The sequence below is a fragment of the Melozone crissalis genome, unplaced genomic scaffold (genome assembly GCF_028551555.1).
Source record: "Melozone crissalis strain CALT ecotype California unplaced genomic scaffold, PUWL_Pcris_2 ptg000140l_1, whole genome shotgun sequence".
NCBI classification, from domain to species: domain Eukaryota; kingdom Metazoa; phylum Chordata; class Aves; order Passeriformes; family Passerellidae; genus Melozone; species Melozone crissalis.
Window position 1 is genome coordinate 603,206 of NW_026535913.1, and position 15,571 is coordinate 618,776.

Consider the following 15,571-nt stretch of genomic DNA (forward strand, 5'->3'; position numbering starts at 1 on the left):
GACAAATGCCCACGGCAGAACCTCATGCAAGAGGCTGTTTTGAGTGGCTCTATGGCACAGGAATCCAATCGGGAGAAAAAGCCCTGGAGATCCCCCATGAGGAGGAGGGGCTGCAAATCCAGCCAGGGTGCTCTGAGGAGGAAAGACCCACCCTGAGCCAGGAAGGTGGACAGAGCTTCAGCCAGAGCTCGGAGCTGGTGGTCTATGAGCAGCTTCATGATGGGGAGAAGCCCCACAAGTGCTCAGAGTGTGGGAAGAGCTTCAGGCACAGCAGCACCCTTCTCTGCCACCAAATGATCCACACCGGGGAATGGCCCTACGAATGTGGGGAATGTGGGAAGGGCTTCAGCTCCAGCTCTGCCCTTGTCAGACACCAATGCATCCACAGTTTGGAGAGGCCGTACGAGTGTCTCAAGTGTCAGAAGAGGTTTCAGAGCAGCTCCAGTCTCCTCCAGCATAAGTGGATTCACACGGATGAGAGGCCCTTCCTCTGCCCTGACTGCAGAAAGGGCTTCAAGCACAACTCCAGCCTCATCAGGCCCTGGTGCATCCACACTGGGGAGAGGGATAGGCCCTATGAGTGTCCCCAGTGTGGGAAGAGGTTTCACACCAGCTCCAGTCTCCTCCAGTACCAGCACACTCATACTGATGAGAGGCCCTTCCGCTGCCCTGAGTGTGGGAAGGGCTTCAAGCGCAACTCCACCCTCATCACCCACCGGTGCATCCACACTGGGGAGAAGCCCTACGAGTGTCCCCAGTGTGGGAAGAGCTTCACCCAGATCTCTATCCTAACCAGACACCAACGGAGGCACCTGTAAGAGAAGATCTGCCAATGCCCCAATGCAGGAGGACTTTTGTGCACTGCCCCAACTTCATCCATGGAGGGTCCATGTTGGCAACAGCCCTGGTGATCCAATTTTCCTTCTGATCCATGCTAGGAAGACACCTGTCCCTTTTCCTGGCCCTTCCAATGATATGGTGTGCGATGGAAGAAAATGAGGGTCTGGCAATGGCCGTGTCATTACATTCACTCCCACCTCAGATCATTGCCAGGGACAGGAAAGGGACACTCTCTTTCTCTCCCTCAGGAGATGGGTGTCCTTTTCAGGCAGGAGGAAATACATGGCCAGGCAGACCCAGTGAGTTGTGTTTTAGTTTTCCCTGTAAACAGTTTTATTTTTATACATTCTGTTATCAATATTGTTTCTGTTCCATTTGTTCCTTATCTCATTGCTGTTCCCAAAAAATTGTTCTCATCCCAGCCCAGGATCTTTGCCTTTTGTGCTTTCCATGGGACGTGGGAGGGCAGCGAGGGCAGCGCGGTTTTAGCAGGAGCAGGAAATTCAGGGATCCCATTCCTGAACCCTGGCCCGTGAAAACCGAGCATCCCAGCTGGTCCCAGCCCTGGTGACCATGGCAACAGCCTTGGGAGCGGGTCCCTGGCTGGGGCTGTGGGAACCTCTTCCCTCTGGTGCCCAGGGACAGGAGTGGAGGGAACGGCTGCAGCTGAGTTGGGGCAGGCTCAGGTTGGATGTCAGGAAAAGGTTTTTGCCCAGAGGCTGCTGGGGTCCTGCCCAGGCTCCCCAGGGAAGGGTCCCAGCTCCAGGGCTCTCTGAGCTCCAGCAGCGTTTGGACAGCGCTGCCAGGCCCAGGCTGGCATTGTTGGGGTGTCCTGTGCAGGGCCAGCAGTTGGACTGGAGGATCCTGATGGGTCCCTCCCAGCTCAGCCAATTCTGTGGTTCTGGGATCCCGTGAGCCTGGGGATGGGGCTGCCAATGGTTGCCATGGCAACGGGCTGTGGCTGCAGGCCTGAGCTGGTGTCCATGGCAACCACCCCTGGCATGGGGTCTCCATGGAGCTGCCAAGGGACTGAGCATAGCAACAGGGGGCTGGTGATGGTTGCCATGGAAACTGACCATAGAAAAAAGGAGCTTTTGATGGTTGCCATGGGAACAGACCATAGCAACAGGGGTCTGGTGATCATTGCCTGCTAAGGATCAGATTTGTCACAGGCCCTCAGAGGGGTTCCATGGGGAATTTCCAGGAGTCTCCAGGCTGTTCCAGAGCTGGAATGTCACAGGCAGAGACAGGGGCTCAATGGAAACCTCCCAGGGCTTTCTGAGGATGGTAAAGAGCCGTGTGGTCAGAGGCAGTCACAGCCATTCCATGGTGACATCCCAGGGGACCTTGGGCTGCAAAGGCACCGATCTGTCACAGGCACTCAGGGGGGGTCCACAGGGACATCCCAGGAGTCCCCAGGCTGCCAAAGAGCCGGGATGTCCCAGACACTCGCAGGGGTTCCTGTCATGGGCACAGTGGGATGTTCAGGCAGAGTTTATTAGAGAAGCTCCTGTTGGGTAACAAGGTGCAAAAAGGATCCCCAATAGCCCCCACAGATCCTCAAATATCACTTTTGAATCAGAGATGACATGGACTCAGATCAGAAGGCTAAGGCCTAAAAGCCACCTGTTTTTTCAATCCTCTTCTTTTATACCTTGGTTTGCTACAGTTGGACCTCATAGGTCATTTAATCAACACATTTCACATGATTGGCCAATTAAGACAACACCCTTCAGTAAACAATTTTATGGAAAAAGCTAACTTTTAACAAACATTGTCAAGGCACCAGTTATTGATGTTTGTCTTATGTTGGGCCTTTCTGTAGGCTCCCTGGATGGGGGAAACCCTCCTATAGCAGTTCTGTGCCAGGTAAAAGGAGACACACGGGACTTTTTTGGTCTTCAGCTGCTTGTTTATTGTTATCTTATCTAAAGTTTGGCATTGCTGTCCACACCAGGCTTAGCGTGCTGGAAAAGCACTGCAAAATGCCCCCAAAATGTATGGTTTCAAGGTCTTTGCAAGTTGTGTCATCCAATTAACTCTTAACACGTACAGTTTTTCTACTTGTCAGCCAATAACTCATCCCTTGACTGTCCATGTAACCTCTGCACTGTGCTTTCCTTGACCAATCACCCTGTGCCACCAACACTGCAGAAAATGGAGTAGATGAAGAAGAAGACAGGGACTACACCCCAATTCCTCCATCTTGCTTCCTATCTACACCATACTAATAATCCCAAAACCTAAATTTCTCACTCAAGTGACATACTACACTACTCTCTAGTATCTATTTCACGCTTTGGTAAATTCTAATCTATCTCAAAGTCTTCAAAGTCCTCTCCATGGGGGAAGGTTAAAGGCGGTGTTTCTTTGGGAGGACAGGACCCCTTCGAGCAGACAGAGAAATTTTCCTTGTGCCCTGGATTCCCACACATTTAACCTAAAATCCTTTAACCCTTAACATGTGAAGTTACCAAAAATCTTCCAGGTAAGTAGGATTGGAAGGAGAAGAAATAGAGAACAACAGAAAGACAGAAGATCTATAGAACAACACGCACATAGGAACTAAATCCTGGGGTCAAGCATCACAACAGTGGAACCCCAAGAGCAGGCAAGATCCACACCATGGGCTGGTCTCGTGCTCCGGCTTTTAACCCCCCGGGCCTCCATGGGCCCGCCCCTGGGGTGGGACTGCATGTTGTTTGTCCTATCAAAGTCAGGGTAGGTATCAGCTGCTGGCATGTGACTGATTGACAGCTCAGCCAATCAGGGCTGGGTTAACACCGCCCCTGCTCTGTGATTGACAGATCTGCCAGGGTTGGGGGCAGGGCTCTGTCCCACCACAAACCAAGGCCTCATCCAGCCCTGGCCCCACATGGCCATTCTGTGTATCCCAAGGTGTCTCAGGACATCGATCTCATCCAGCCTCTGACAGCGACCACGGTGACACTACGGAACCTCATGGAACCATGGGTCAGTTGTGACAATGTGGGTCCAATGACACCATGGTGACACTATGGAACCTTATGGAATCAAGGAGACCATTATGTAGCTCAGGGGCCCTATAGAAGCAAGGGTCAATGATCAAACAGTGGGGCCCATAGAAACAAGGAGCCATTGTGACATAACAGGGCCACATGGAGCCAAGAGACCACTGTGATTTTGTTGAAGCTTATGAAACCAAGAAGCCATTGTGACTTTGCAAGACCTCATGGAATCAAGGACATAATTGTGACAGTGTTAGGACCCATGAACTCAATGAAACATGGAATAGATCTGCCTGGTTTGGACTCCTGGGGGCTGTCTGACAGGTCCCACTGAATTTGACATGTCAAGGGCCACTTCCCATCTGACCGTGAAGCACTGGGGCTCTGTGCTTTTATTCCAGTGGGAAAGAACTGTCTTTCTTGTCTAGGCATCCATGGCATAAACTGAGATTCTGCGTCTTAAATTCTCTATACCCAAGGGTTATTCCCAGACAAAATCTGCCCATACAGTCAAGTCTGGCTAGACTTGGCCTCTGGTGACTGCCTCTCATCTGCCCCTGCACCACCAGGGCTCACTTGTTTCTTTCCTATGGAGATCATTGTGACAGGGGAACCAAGGGGAACACTGTGACCCTGCAGGGTACAATGGATCCAAGGGGCCACTGTGACACTGTGGGGCCTCGTGGAACCAAGAACATCTTTGTGGCTCTGTTGGGCCACATAGTCCTAAGGGGCCAGCGTGAGGCAGCGGGGCTTTGTGGAACCAAGACGCCATTGCTGCATTTCAGGGTCTCGTGGAGCCAAAGGGCCGTTGTGATCCTGCGAGGCACCGTGGATCCATGGAGACCATTGTGGCATTGCAAGGCCCCATGGATTAATGTAGACCATTGTGACCCTGCAGGGCCTCATGGAGGGAAGGGGCCATTGTGACACTATGGGAACTTGTGGAACCAAGGGAATCATTTTTGCACTACTGGGCCCCAATGGAACCAAGGGGCCATTGGACACTGAGAGGCTTCATGGAAGCTATAGATCATTATGGCACTGGTGGGCCATGGGGAAACATGGAGACCATTAAGATCCTTAAGGACTTGTGTAATCAAGGGGCCATTATGACACCTGAGGGCATCATGGAATCAAGAGAACCATTGTGGCACTACAAGGCCTCATGGAAGCAAGGACACATTTTGACACTGCAGGGCCCTGTGGAACCAAGGGAACATGAAATAGGTGTGGCTGCCTTGGCCTCCCAGGGGTCACCTGACAGGTCTGGCTGACCTTGGAATGTGGAAGGCCACTCCCATCTACCCCTGAAACACTGGGGCTCTGGGCTCTTATTTTTATGGAAAAGAACTGTCCATTTTTACCAGGCATCCATGGCCAAAATTAGGATTACACCTCGAAATTTCTGTGTATCCAAGGATTGCTCCCAGACAAAAGTTGCCAGGACAGACACGTCTGGCTGGTCTTTCACTTCTGAGGGGCAGCATTCACCTGTTTTCCAAACACTAGAAAGGGCTTTGTGCTCTTCTTTTTGTGAAAAAAACCCCCATCGCTCTTCTCCAGGCACAAATGTTTTAAATTAGGACTCCACATTTGTAATTTCAAGTATCCAGGGCTTGCTCCAAGCAAACCTGCCAGGACAGACAGGCCAGGTTTGCCTTGGCCTCTGGTGGTTGCTGTTCATCAGCTCCTGAAACATGGGGGCTCTATGGTTTCCATCCTATTGAGACCAATGTGACATTTGGGAGCCTTGTGAAGTGAAGGGGCCACTGCATTGTGACACTGCAGAGCACCATGGATCCAAGGCACCATTGTGACACTGTGGGGCCTTATGGAACCAAGGACATCACTGTGGCTCTGTTGGGCCACACGGTCCCAAGGGACCAGTACAAAGCAGTGGTGCGGTAGTTAGCCCAGCTGTAACTGGGACTCAGCCAGATTTTAACTTGGAAGAACTGGGCATGAGTTTCAAGCCCTGGGAATCATTTGTTTAACTAAGGATGAGCTTGAGATTTCCCCCATAAGCCTTTAGTGTTTTTATGCTAAGTATCCTATTGGTTACTTGTTTCCCCTACAGGGTTATTGTTCTGGAATGTTCAACCCCCGAGTGTACATGTTACTGCTTCCCCTTTGTCTCAGGTTTTTGGATCCTGCCCCTCATACTGTTCTCAACTTCTCCATGTTTATTCTTTTTCACTCCATTATTAAAGTTCTTTTTGGTCAACTCCATCAAACCCGCTCCTTTTCATTTGCGCCACCCTCGCCCTGACTCAGGGAACCAGAGAGGTTTGTTGCAGCCACCCACACTGCGACATTTGTCCCCCAAACAGTGACCCTGACAATCAGGCCTCCCTGCGTCAGTCACGTCAGCTGGGGTTAGCTGATGGATAGGCCAGTACTCCATGGGATTTTGGATTGTGCCGGGCCTGGTGGATTTATCATTGCTTCGAGGGACCTTGCCCAGGATTGGCAGGGACAACGATGATTTCACCTGCATAGGATTGCAGGTGGGTTTAGGGAAATGCAAGACATTTATTGCCCATTTTGCCATTGTGTTTTTACAATATGCACCCACGTCCCATAATTGATTTGGGGTGTTTCCGTGGCTCTTCCCCATAAGGCAGAGAATAAGAAAAAGGGGCAGCCAGCTCTCCAAAGTAGAAAGGAGTATATATGGATGCTTTAAGTTAATTCTCACTGATCATGACAAAGTATTTTCAAGGAACGAATAGAAATCAATCATGAGGTGGATCATTAAAAATTTTCCAGATGCCTCTGCTGATGAAATCCATACCACTGAATTTTGGGACTCCGTGGGAGTTAAACTGTACAACTTTAGATCAAAAGGGACCTCATTGCACCCCACATGCTCCCCATCTTCAACACCACCCTCACCAGCAAGCAGTGTGTTGAAAACTAAATCCGTTGGTCACTCCGAATTCAGGACCTCCCCTCAAACCCGCCTTTCTCAGACCTTGCACGATGGTCCAAGATGGCAATGGCCACGCGGACTTGGAGCATCATGCCCTGGAAACTCAAGATGGAAGGAGCCTGAATGTGGCTCGAGAGACTGACAATCCTCCCTCCATCTTGGCTTTTCCACTTCCTGCTACCACAACCTTCTCTTCCTCCCTGAACGAACCTCCAGACTCCACGCCCACAACTGCGGGTCATGCCCCACTGTCAATCATTCCACCTCCACCCTGCGCCATGCCTCCAGAATTCCACTCTGGAAGTCCGCCATCCTAGATCAAGGCCCTTCCTCCCCAACACCTGACAAAATGGAAGTGCCCTTTGCCTCACCCTCCAGCAACAATATAACTCCATGGTCAAAGATACCAAACCCAACTGTCACACTATTTCTAATCCTAATGTTTCAGCTCCAAGATATTCTTCCTCCCCAGAAGTCACTTTGGACTCCTCAGAGCCACCTCACCCCTCAACCCCAGAAGATCCCTAGGAAAGGAAGGAGACTGGCAAATAGTTTTGAAATTCTTCATTGCCCCAGTATGTTATGAAAGAAGGGGGCAGAATCCCAGGTATCAGCCACTGGTTTACGAGGAAATCAAGGATCTGTGTAGGGCAGCTAAAGACCATAGGAAGGACTTACCTCGTTTTAATGGCCTAATGAGGGCCATGGTTACGTGTCTTAAGCCCCTATGATTTAAAATGTATTATGACCATGTTGTTATCACCTACAGAATACACCCTGTGGGAAGGGGGATGGAAGTGTTTACTAAATCAACTAATAGCAGACTATGCTAATAATGAGGCAAGGGCGGAATTGACAATCAACCATCTAGCTGGAGAAGGACAATACAGCCTACCAGATGATGAAGCAGCAGGTATCCCAAGAGAAGAATTGGATGATATAAGAGAGGTGGCTTTGAAAGCTTTAATCCAGGTATTGGATGGTAGCACCCCCAGTTTGGACTACCTTGGGTGGCTGCAGCTAAAGCTTTAGAACAATCAGACCATCTTGGGTGCCTGTTAAGTAAGCAAACCAATGCTACCTCCCTCACATTGAGTGGCCTGCTCTCAGACATAGAGACCACCAGACATGCCACCTTGCAGAACAGAGACAGAGTTTTTACTCTGGGCACATGGGCATGGGTGTGTAGACTCTGAGGGCATGTGTTGCATGAACCTCTCCAGCTACAGTGAGTCAATCCAAAAGAGTATTCAGGTATTGAAGGAAGGGTTCAAGAAGCTTCAAGTGGAAAACAAAGACTGGTTCAATAAACTCTTCCAATCCAAGGGACTAAATGGTTGGATGATGTCGAGCTAAAACAGGAGTATTCATTCTCTTAGTGGTTGTTGCTGTATTTTTAATTGCCCCATGTTTGTTTGAATGCTTTTAGAAAGTCTTACAAAATTCTTTCAGTTCCATCTTTGTTGTAAACCAGAAAGGGGGAAGATACCCAACCCAGGCTTCTCATGGACTCCTTGGAGTAGACAATTGAAGGCCAGGATAGGACAAAAAACTCTGAGACTCAGTGTGGGAAGGAATATCCTTAAAAGTACCTAAAAGTATTCTTAAATCCATAAAATACCTTAAAAACTATTATTATCTCAAAGTATTAATGAGTTCCACTGAGTGTCAATACAGAGCTCTCAAGGGATTAATAAAGTAGGTAATTGGGGCCATGATTGCATAAACCTCTCACAGAGTCTGTATCAAAAGAGAAACACCAAGTACCTTAAAATAACTGAAGTATCCTGAAGCATTAATGAGCCCCACTGAGTGTTGTTACTGACAAAGCCTCTCCAGGGACTAATTACAGCAGGTAATTAGAAGCCATGATTGCACAAACCTCTGAGAGACTCCAAGGCAAAAACAAAACCCAAAGTCCTTTGAAAAAGCTACAGAGAGGCTCTCAGCACAGAAGCAGCTCCTGGCAAGGGCAGCGCTGCAGAGAGACAGCTCTTCCCAGGAGCAGCTCCTGTGCACAGCCCAGCAGGGCTGCGGTACTGCCTGCAGCCACCCTGGGCACAGCACAGAGGCACAGAGGGGTTAAAGTCAGCCTGGGATGGGAGCACAGAGCAGAGCTCACTCGGGGCTCACCAGAGCAGAAATCAGCCCAGGTTTGAAACAGTCATTCCCTGGCTGTAAGAAGAGAAGCTGCTGTTCCTGCAGGGATCTCCTGGAGCTGGCACATCCCACAGCCTTTAGGACCTTTCAGGAGGACTCTCAGAGCTGCTCCAGGGAAGGGCTGTGGCCCTAGGGCAGGGCTGGCTTTCCCTGCTACCCCAGCCCAGGCACAGCCCAAGGCAGCTCCTGTTGCCAGGCTCTGCTGCAGGGCTGAGCAGCCGGGGCTGCAGTCAGGGGTGCCCAGGGCTGTCCTGCAGAGCAGGGTCCTGCAGCCCAGGGCACTGTGCTGGGGCTGGGACTCTGCTGCCTGCCAGGGACAGCTCTCAGCCAGCCCAGGGAGCTGCTCCCAGCGCTGGGGAGAAGCTCTGGGGGGAAGGAGCCACCCTGAGCAGGGCAGGGGCTGCTGCTGAGAGGGGCTGGGTGGGGCAGGGCTGCTCCCAGCTCCAGACCAGCCTGGGCACAGCTCCAGAGGACACTTGCCAAAGAAGGTAAGCCTGGGATTGCTGTAAAGATCAGGAGCTTTCTTGAGAGTGTTTTCAATTTCCTACTTGGAGAAAGATGGGAACGTTGGGGTGATGGCAAAAAGATTTTTTCATTTTATACATTTTTGATATATTCATAGCTGTGTAAATTACTGTTATATAGTTATAAATTTACAATCCTTATTTAACACTACTAAATTCTTAATTAACTATATTAAACTACTATTATATACTTATATAATTACAATGCTTAATTAACTACAGTATGTTTCCTAACCTTGCTCTTAGATTTTAGAAAAATAAGCTGTCTAAATACATTCCTGAAATACAGTCTTATCAGTATTATTATCGAAAAGTCTTATTATCAGGAAGAGAACCTAGAAAAACATTTTTTTAATTGACCAGAATGTGAGCAGTCATAACAAAAAGGGAAGGCAAAGAAGCCTTTGGACCTACTCCAATGGGTTGAAGAAGGGGTGTGTAACTGTGGCAACTGAATCTCCTATTGGCTGTTGCTGTTAAATATCTTAATTAAACAACCTTAATAAATTGTTGAAATCAGGGCCCGGGTGTGCCCCATCCCCACTGGGACACCTGGAAGCTTCCAATTATTGTCTGGTTTTTCCTTCACTGTTCTAACACTTGCAAGGGGCTTTTTCTCTTTTGATTAAAAACAACAGGGGAATCAAAGAAGCAGAACAGGAACTGTAATCCCAGAATCACAGAACATTCTGATTTGAAAGGGACACACAGGATCACCAAAGGAATGGGTGAACATTTACAGAGACTCCAGAACTGTAACTTTGGGTGGTCAGTCTCTCTGCTGGGAGCCTCCCAAAGGGCCCTCAGCCACTCCTCAGCCCTGGACAGCAGCAGCATCACCTCTGCAGGGCCCAGCAGGGCTCTCCTGAGCTGCCCTTGCCCAGCTGCACACAGAGCCTGCCCCAGCCAGGGCCCTGCACACAGGCAGGTTTCTGTAGGGCCCCAGCCAGGGCACACAGGCTGGGATGGGCTCTGTGAGCGCTGGCAGGGACAAGGCTCCTCTCAGGAGGGAACATCCAGGCCCAGGGAGATGCTGAGGGAAGGAGAGGGGGCTGAAGAGAGCAATGCTGGGGGCAGGATGAGGGCACTGTTGGTGTGTGGGTGGTGCTGGGCACAGCTGGGCACGGGAACACTGTTCTGAGTGCCCGGCTGTCTCTGCCCTGCCCTCTCAGGCACAGCACCACATCTTCTCTTGGTTCTGCCCTGCCCTGATATTGTCACTGTTATCTGCTGCTCTCAGGGAGGCTCTGGCATTTGCAGCAGCTGAGTCAGGCTGCATTGGCATTCCTGCCAGGCAGGGCTGTCCATGGGAATGGGGTGTCCAAGCTTCCCTGGCACCTGTGGGGCTGTGGGCAAAGCAGTCCATGGGAAAGGGGAATGAGCTGAGCCCCCTCCCTGAGATCCCATCATGGGCACAGCTGGGGATCTCCTTGCTGTGCCCTTCCAAGCTCTGAGCTGCCCTCCTGGGTGCAAATCTGTGCCAGAGCCTCTGGGAGTTCCCTGAATGTCCCACGGGGAAGGGCAGAGCTGCCACAGCTGAGGAAATGCTGCTGGGTTTGCCAAGGGAGCCATGAGTGTCCTTGGCACAAGGGGGTGCTGAGACCTTGCCCAGAGACCTTGAGAGAGGGTGAGACATTCAGGGATCCCTCTGCTCTGGGCAGGGTCTGGTTTATCCCAGGGTGACCTGGGAGTGTGATTGTGCTCTGATTGCAGCCAAAGGTGCAAAGCCAGGGCAGGTGGGAACAAGCCCATCCAGCCCCTCACCTTCCCTGAGCCACAGGGAATCCTTTGCCTCTCCCATCTCTCAGTGACAAACTCTGAGTGCAGCAGGAATGCTGGGGATTTCTGACCTCAGAGAGCCAGAAATGATGTGTGTTGAGGAAAACAATTCCTAAAAAAACCTTCTGCTATTCATGTCTTATAGGACTGTGAATGGAGATGCTGCCAAGCCTGTCTGCATTAGAAGCAATTCCCCTGTCAAATCTTGAACATCCAGCCTTGTCCCTCTGCCACATGGCCACAAATCCAGGGCAGCAGGGCGGGGATGGCTCCTTGAGAGCCCCCAAGCACAGGCCTGGCTGCTCCTGGCACACTCAGCTGGCACAACTGGAGCTCAGGCAGGGACATGGCTGAAGGTTTTCCCAGAGCAGGAACAAGGCTACAGGAACAGTCTGCAGGGAATGGCCCAGGCTTGGCTCAAAGCAGCCCATCCTGACTTGTAACTGTCCTTTCTCCATGAACAGGTCCCCATGCCCAGCCCCAGCAAATGTCCAACAGCAGCTCCATCAGGCACTTCCTCCTGCTGGCATTGGCAGACACGCGGCAGCTGCAGCTCCTGCACTTCTGCCTCTTGCTGGGCATCTCCCTGGCTGCCCTCCTGGGCAATGGCCTCATCATCAGCACCGTAGCCTGCAGCCACCACCTGCACACACCCATGTTCTTCTTCCTGCTCAACCTGGCCCTCACTGACCTGGGCTCCATCTGCACCACTGTCCCCAAAACCATGCACAATTCCCTCTGGGACACCAGGGACATCTCCTACACTGCATGTGCTGCTCAGCTCTTTTTCTTTCTGTTCTTCATCTCAGCAGAATTTTGCCTCCTGACCATCATGAGCTACGACCGCTACGTGTCCATCTGCAAACCCCTGCACTATGGGACCCTCCTGGGCAGCAGAGCTTGTGCCCACATGGCCGCAGCTGCCTGGGCCAGTGCCTTTCTCTACTCACTGCTGCACACAGCCAATACATTTTCTCTGCCCCTGTGCCATGGCAATGTCCTGGGCCAGTTCTTCTGTGAAATTCCCCAGATCCTCAAGCTCTCCTGCTACAAATCCTATCTCAGGGAATTTGGGCTCATTGCAGTTAGTGTCTGTTTTGGTTTTGGCTGTTTTGTGTTCATTGTTTTCTCCTATGTGCAGATCTTGAGGGCTGTGCTGAGGATCCCCTCTGAGCAGGGACGGCACAAAGCCTTTTCCACTTGCCTCCCTCACCTGGTTGTGGTCTCCCTGTTCCTCAGCACTGGCACATTTGCACATCTGAAGCCCCCTTCCCTGTCCTCCCCATCCCTGGATCTGGCCCTGTCAGTTCTGTACTCGGTGGTGCCTCCAGCCCTGAACCCCCTCATCTACAGCCTGAGGAACCAGGAGCTCAAGGCTGCAGTGAGGAGACTGATCACTGGATGCTTTCAGGAACATTAAACTACTAGCCAATTTCTGCCAATCACTTGTACTAAAAGACATCTTTCATACTTCTTGTTGCTTTGGTTGTGGTTTGTTCTTTTTTTCCTTTGTATTAGTTTTTCACATTGTCCACAAAGAAATGTCATTGTTTGTGCCATTTCTCATTTTGTTTCTCTCTACCTTCCATGTGGCCAGAGACTGTGTCAATGAGGGGCAGCACTCTTGGTGGCTTTAAAGGACCCAAAGGATCTCCCAGCAAAGTTTTCTGCAGAGATGCCCTTTTGTTGCCTTCTCAGGAGCTGCAGCAGCAATATCTGTGTGCAGAGCTGGGGTCAGATCAGTGCTAGCACAGCATCTCTGGTCCTGCTGGCCACACCATTCCTGATCCAGGCCAGGAGCCATTGGCCTGCTTGGCCACCTGGGCACACTGCTGGCTCATGTCCAGCCTGCTGTCCATCAGTCCCTGCAGGTCCCTTTCTGCCTGGCTGCTCTCCAGCCACTCTGTCCCCAGCCTGTAGCGCTGCAGGGGTTGTTGTGGCCAAAGTGCAGGACCCAGCACTTGGTCTTTATAAACCTGACCTTGTTGGATTCATCCCCTGGCTCCAGCCTGTCCAGGTCACTGTGCAGAGCCCTCCTATGTTCCCACAGAATCAACACTCAGATCCAGCTTGGTGTCATCTGCAAAGACGTCCTTGGTTTCGTGGAGCCCCTCAGTGTCACAATGGCCTCCTTGTTACACCAGGCCCTGCACTGTCACACTGGTCTCCTTGGTTCCATGAGACCAGGCAGAGCAACAATGGTGTCCTTGGTTCCATGGGGCCCCAAAATGTGACAGTTGACCCTTTGGTTCTGTGGGGCTTCACAGTGTCACAATATTCTCATTGGCGCTGCAGTTCCACAGTGGCCCCTTGGTTCCATGGGGCCCCAGAGTGTCACAATGGCCCCATGGTTACATGAGATCCCACACTGTCACCATGGTCTCTGGGGTTCCACAAGTCCCTTCAGCATCACAATGTCCCCTTGGTTCCATGAAGCCCCACAGTGTCAGAACAGCCCCTTGGTTCCACTGGGCCCTGGAGTCTCCCAATGGTCTCCTTGGGTTTGCAGAGTCAAAATGGTGAAACCCCTTGGTTACACAAGGCCCTGCAGTGTCACAATGGCCTCTGTGGTTCCACAAGGACCCAGAGTGTCACGGTGCACTCCCTGGCTCCATTTGGCCCCACAGCACCACAGTGGACCCCTGGTTCTGTGGGGCTGCACAGTGTCACCATGGTCCTCTTAATTCCATGAGGCCCTGCAGTGTCACAATGGCCCCAGAGTGTCCCAATCATCACAGAATGACAGAATCAAGTAGGCTGGAAAAGACCTTTGGGATCATCAAGCCCAACCAATGCCCTAGTACTGCCTTGTCACCCAGACCATGCCACTAAGTGCCTCTGGAGAGGGACAGTGACTCTGCCCCCTCCCCCCTGGCCAGCCCATTCCAGTTCCCACTCACCCTTTCTGTGAAGAACTTCTTCCTATTGTCCAGCCTAAACTTCCCCTGGTGCAGCTTAAGGCTGTGTCTTCTTCTCCTGCTCTCCAGCAGATCCACAATCACACCCAGCTTGGTGCCATCTGCAATTTGTGAATGCTGGACTCGATCCCCTCAGCCAGATCATCAGTGAAGATATTAAACAGGACTGGGCCCAACACAGATCCCTGGGGGACACCACCAGTGCCTGGACACCAGCGGGGTGCAGCACCATCCCCTCCACTCTCTGGGCCCAGCCTCCAGTCAGCTCTTTACCCTGGGAAGGGTGAACATGTCCAAGCCATGGGCTGCAGTTTTTCCAGGGAATTCTGTGGCTCATGGTTTTAAAGGCTTTGAAGTCCAGGCACACAAAATCCACAGCCTTTCATGCATCCACAGATGGGTCACCTGGTCATAAAAGGAGACCGGATTGATCAGGCAGGACCTGCCACCCCTAAATCCGGGCTGGCTGGCTCTGATCCCTCGGCCATCCTGTGGGTGCCCTGTGAGGGCACTCAGGGTGATCTGTTCCAACACCTTGCCGGGCACCCAGGTCAGGCTGACAGGCCTGGAGTTCCCCAGCTCCTCCTTCCAGCCCTTCTTGGCGATGGGCTCACATTGGCACCTCCAATGCTCTGGGACCTCCCTAGTGAGCCAGGACTGATGGTAAATGATGGAGAGCAACTTGGGGAGCTCATCCACAGCTCCCTCATCCCCCTGGGATGGATCCCATCTCATCCCACACACCTGTGAGCATCTGAGTGGCTCAGCAGGTCACCAACTGCTCCCTCCTGGATTCCAGGGGGCTGTTCTGCTCCCTGTGCCCATCTACCAGCTCAGGAGAACACTTGTCCTGAGGACAGCCTGTCCTAATATTGAAAATTGAGACAAACAAGGTGTTAAGTAGCTCAGCCTTGTCTTTATCTTTAGTTACTGTATTTCCTACTGCATCCAATAAATAGTAGAGGTTCTGTTTGTCTGGTGTTTTGCTATAATTTTATTTATAGAAACATTTCCTATTATTTTTCACAGAAGTGGCCAGGTTAAGCTCTAGTTGAGCTTTCACCTCCTTCCTTTTCTTTTTGCATAACTTAACAACATTCTTAAACACTTTCTGAGTTGCCTGTTCTTCTTTCCAAAAGTGATGCACCCTCTTTTTACACCTGAGTTCCCACAAAGGCTCCGTGGGCAGCCAGGACAGTCATTTTCCTCTATAGATCATGTTTTGCCACACTGGCAGAGGCTTCTCCATCCCCTTAAGATTACTTTCATGAAGTGTGTCCATCCTCCCTGGACCCCTTTGTTTTTAAGGGCTGTTTCCCTTTAAAGAATCAGTGCCTGATTTGGTACTCCCCAAATCAGCATCCTAAATAAGCCAAAGTCCGCCCTTCCTAATTCCAGTGTAGAAGTTTTGTTGCTGCCCCTCCTTCT

General features: G+C 51.2%; 1 protein-coding gene across 1 annotated transcript; it reads left to right on the plus strand.

The window, feature by feature from the left end:
• Positions 1–11,697: 11,697 nt before the first annotated feature.
• On the plus strand, positions 11,698–12,645 carry LOC128948635 (olfactory receptor 14J1-like). Its single transcript, XM_054293400.1, has one exon. It carries the CDS (start codon positions 11,713–11,715, stop codon positions 12,643–12,645), a length of 933 nt encoding a protein of 310 aa, XP_054149375.1. The 5' UTR covers positions 11,698–11,712.
• The last annotated feature ends 2,926 nt before the right edge of the window (positions 12,646–15,571 follow it).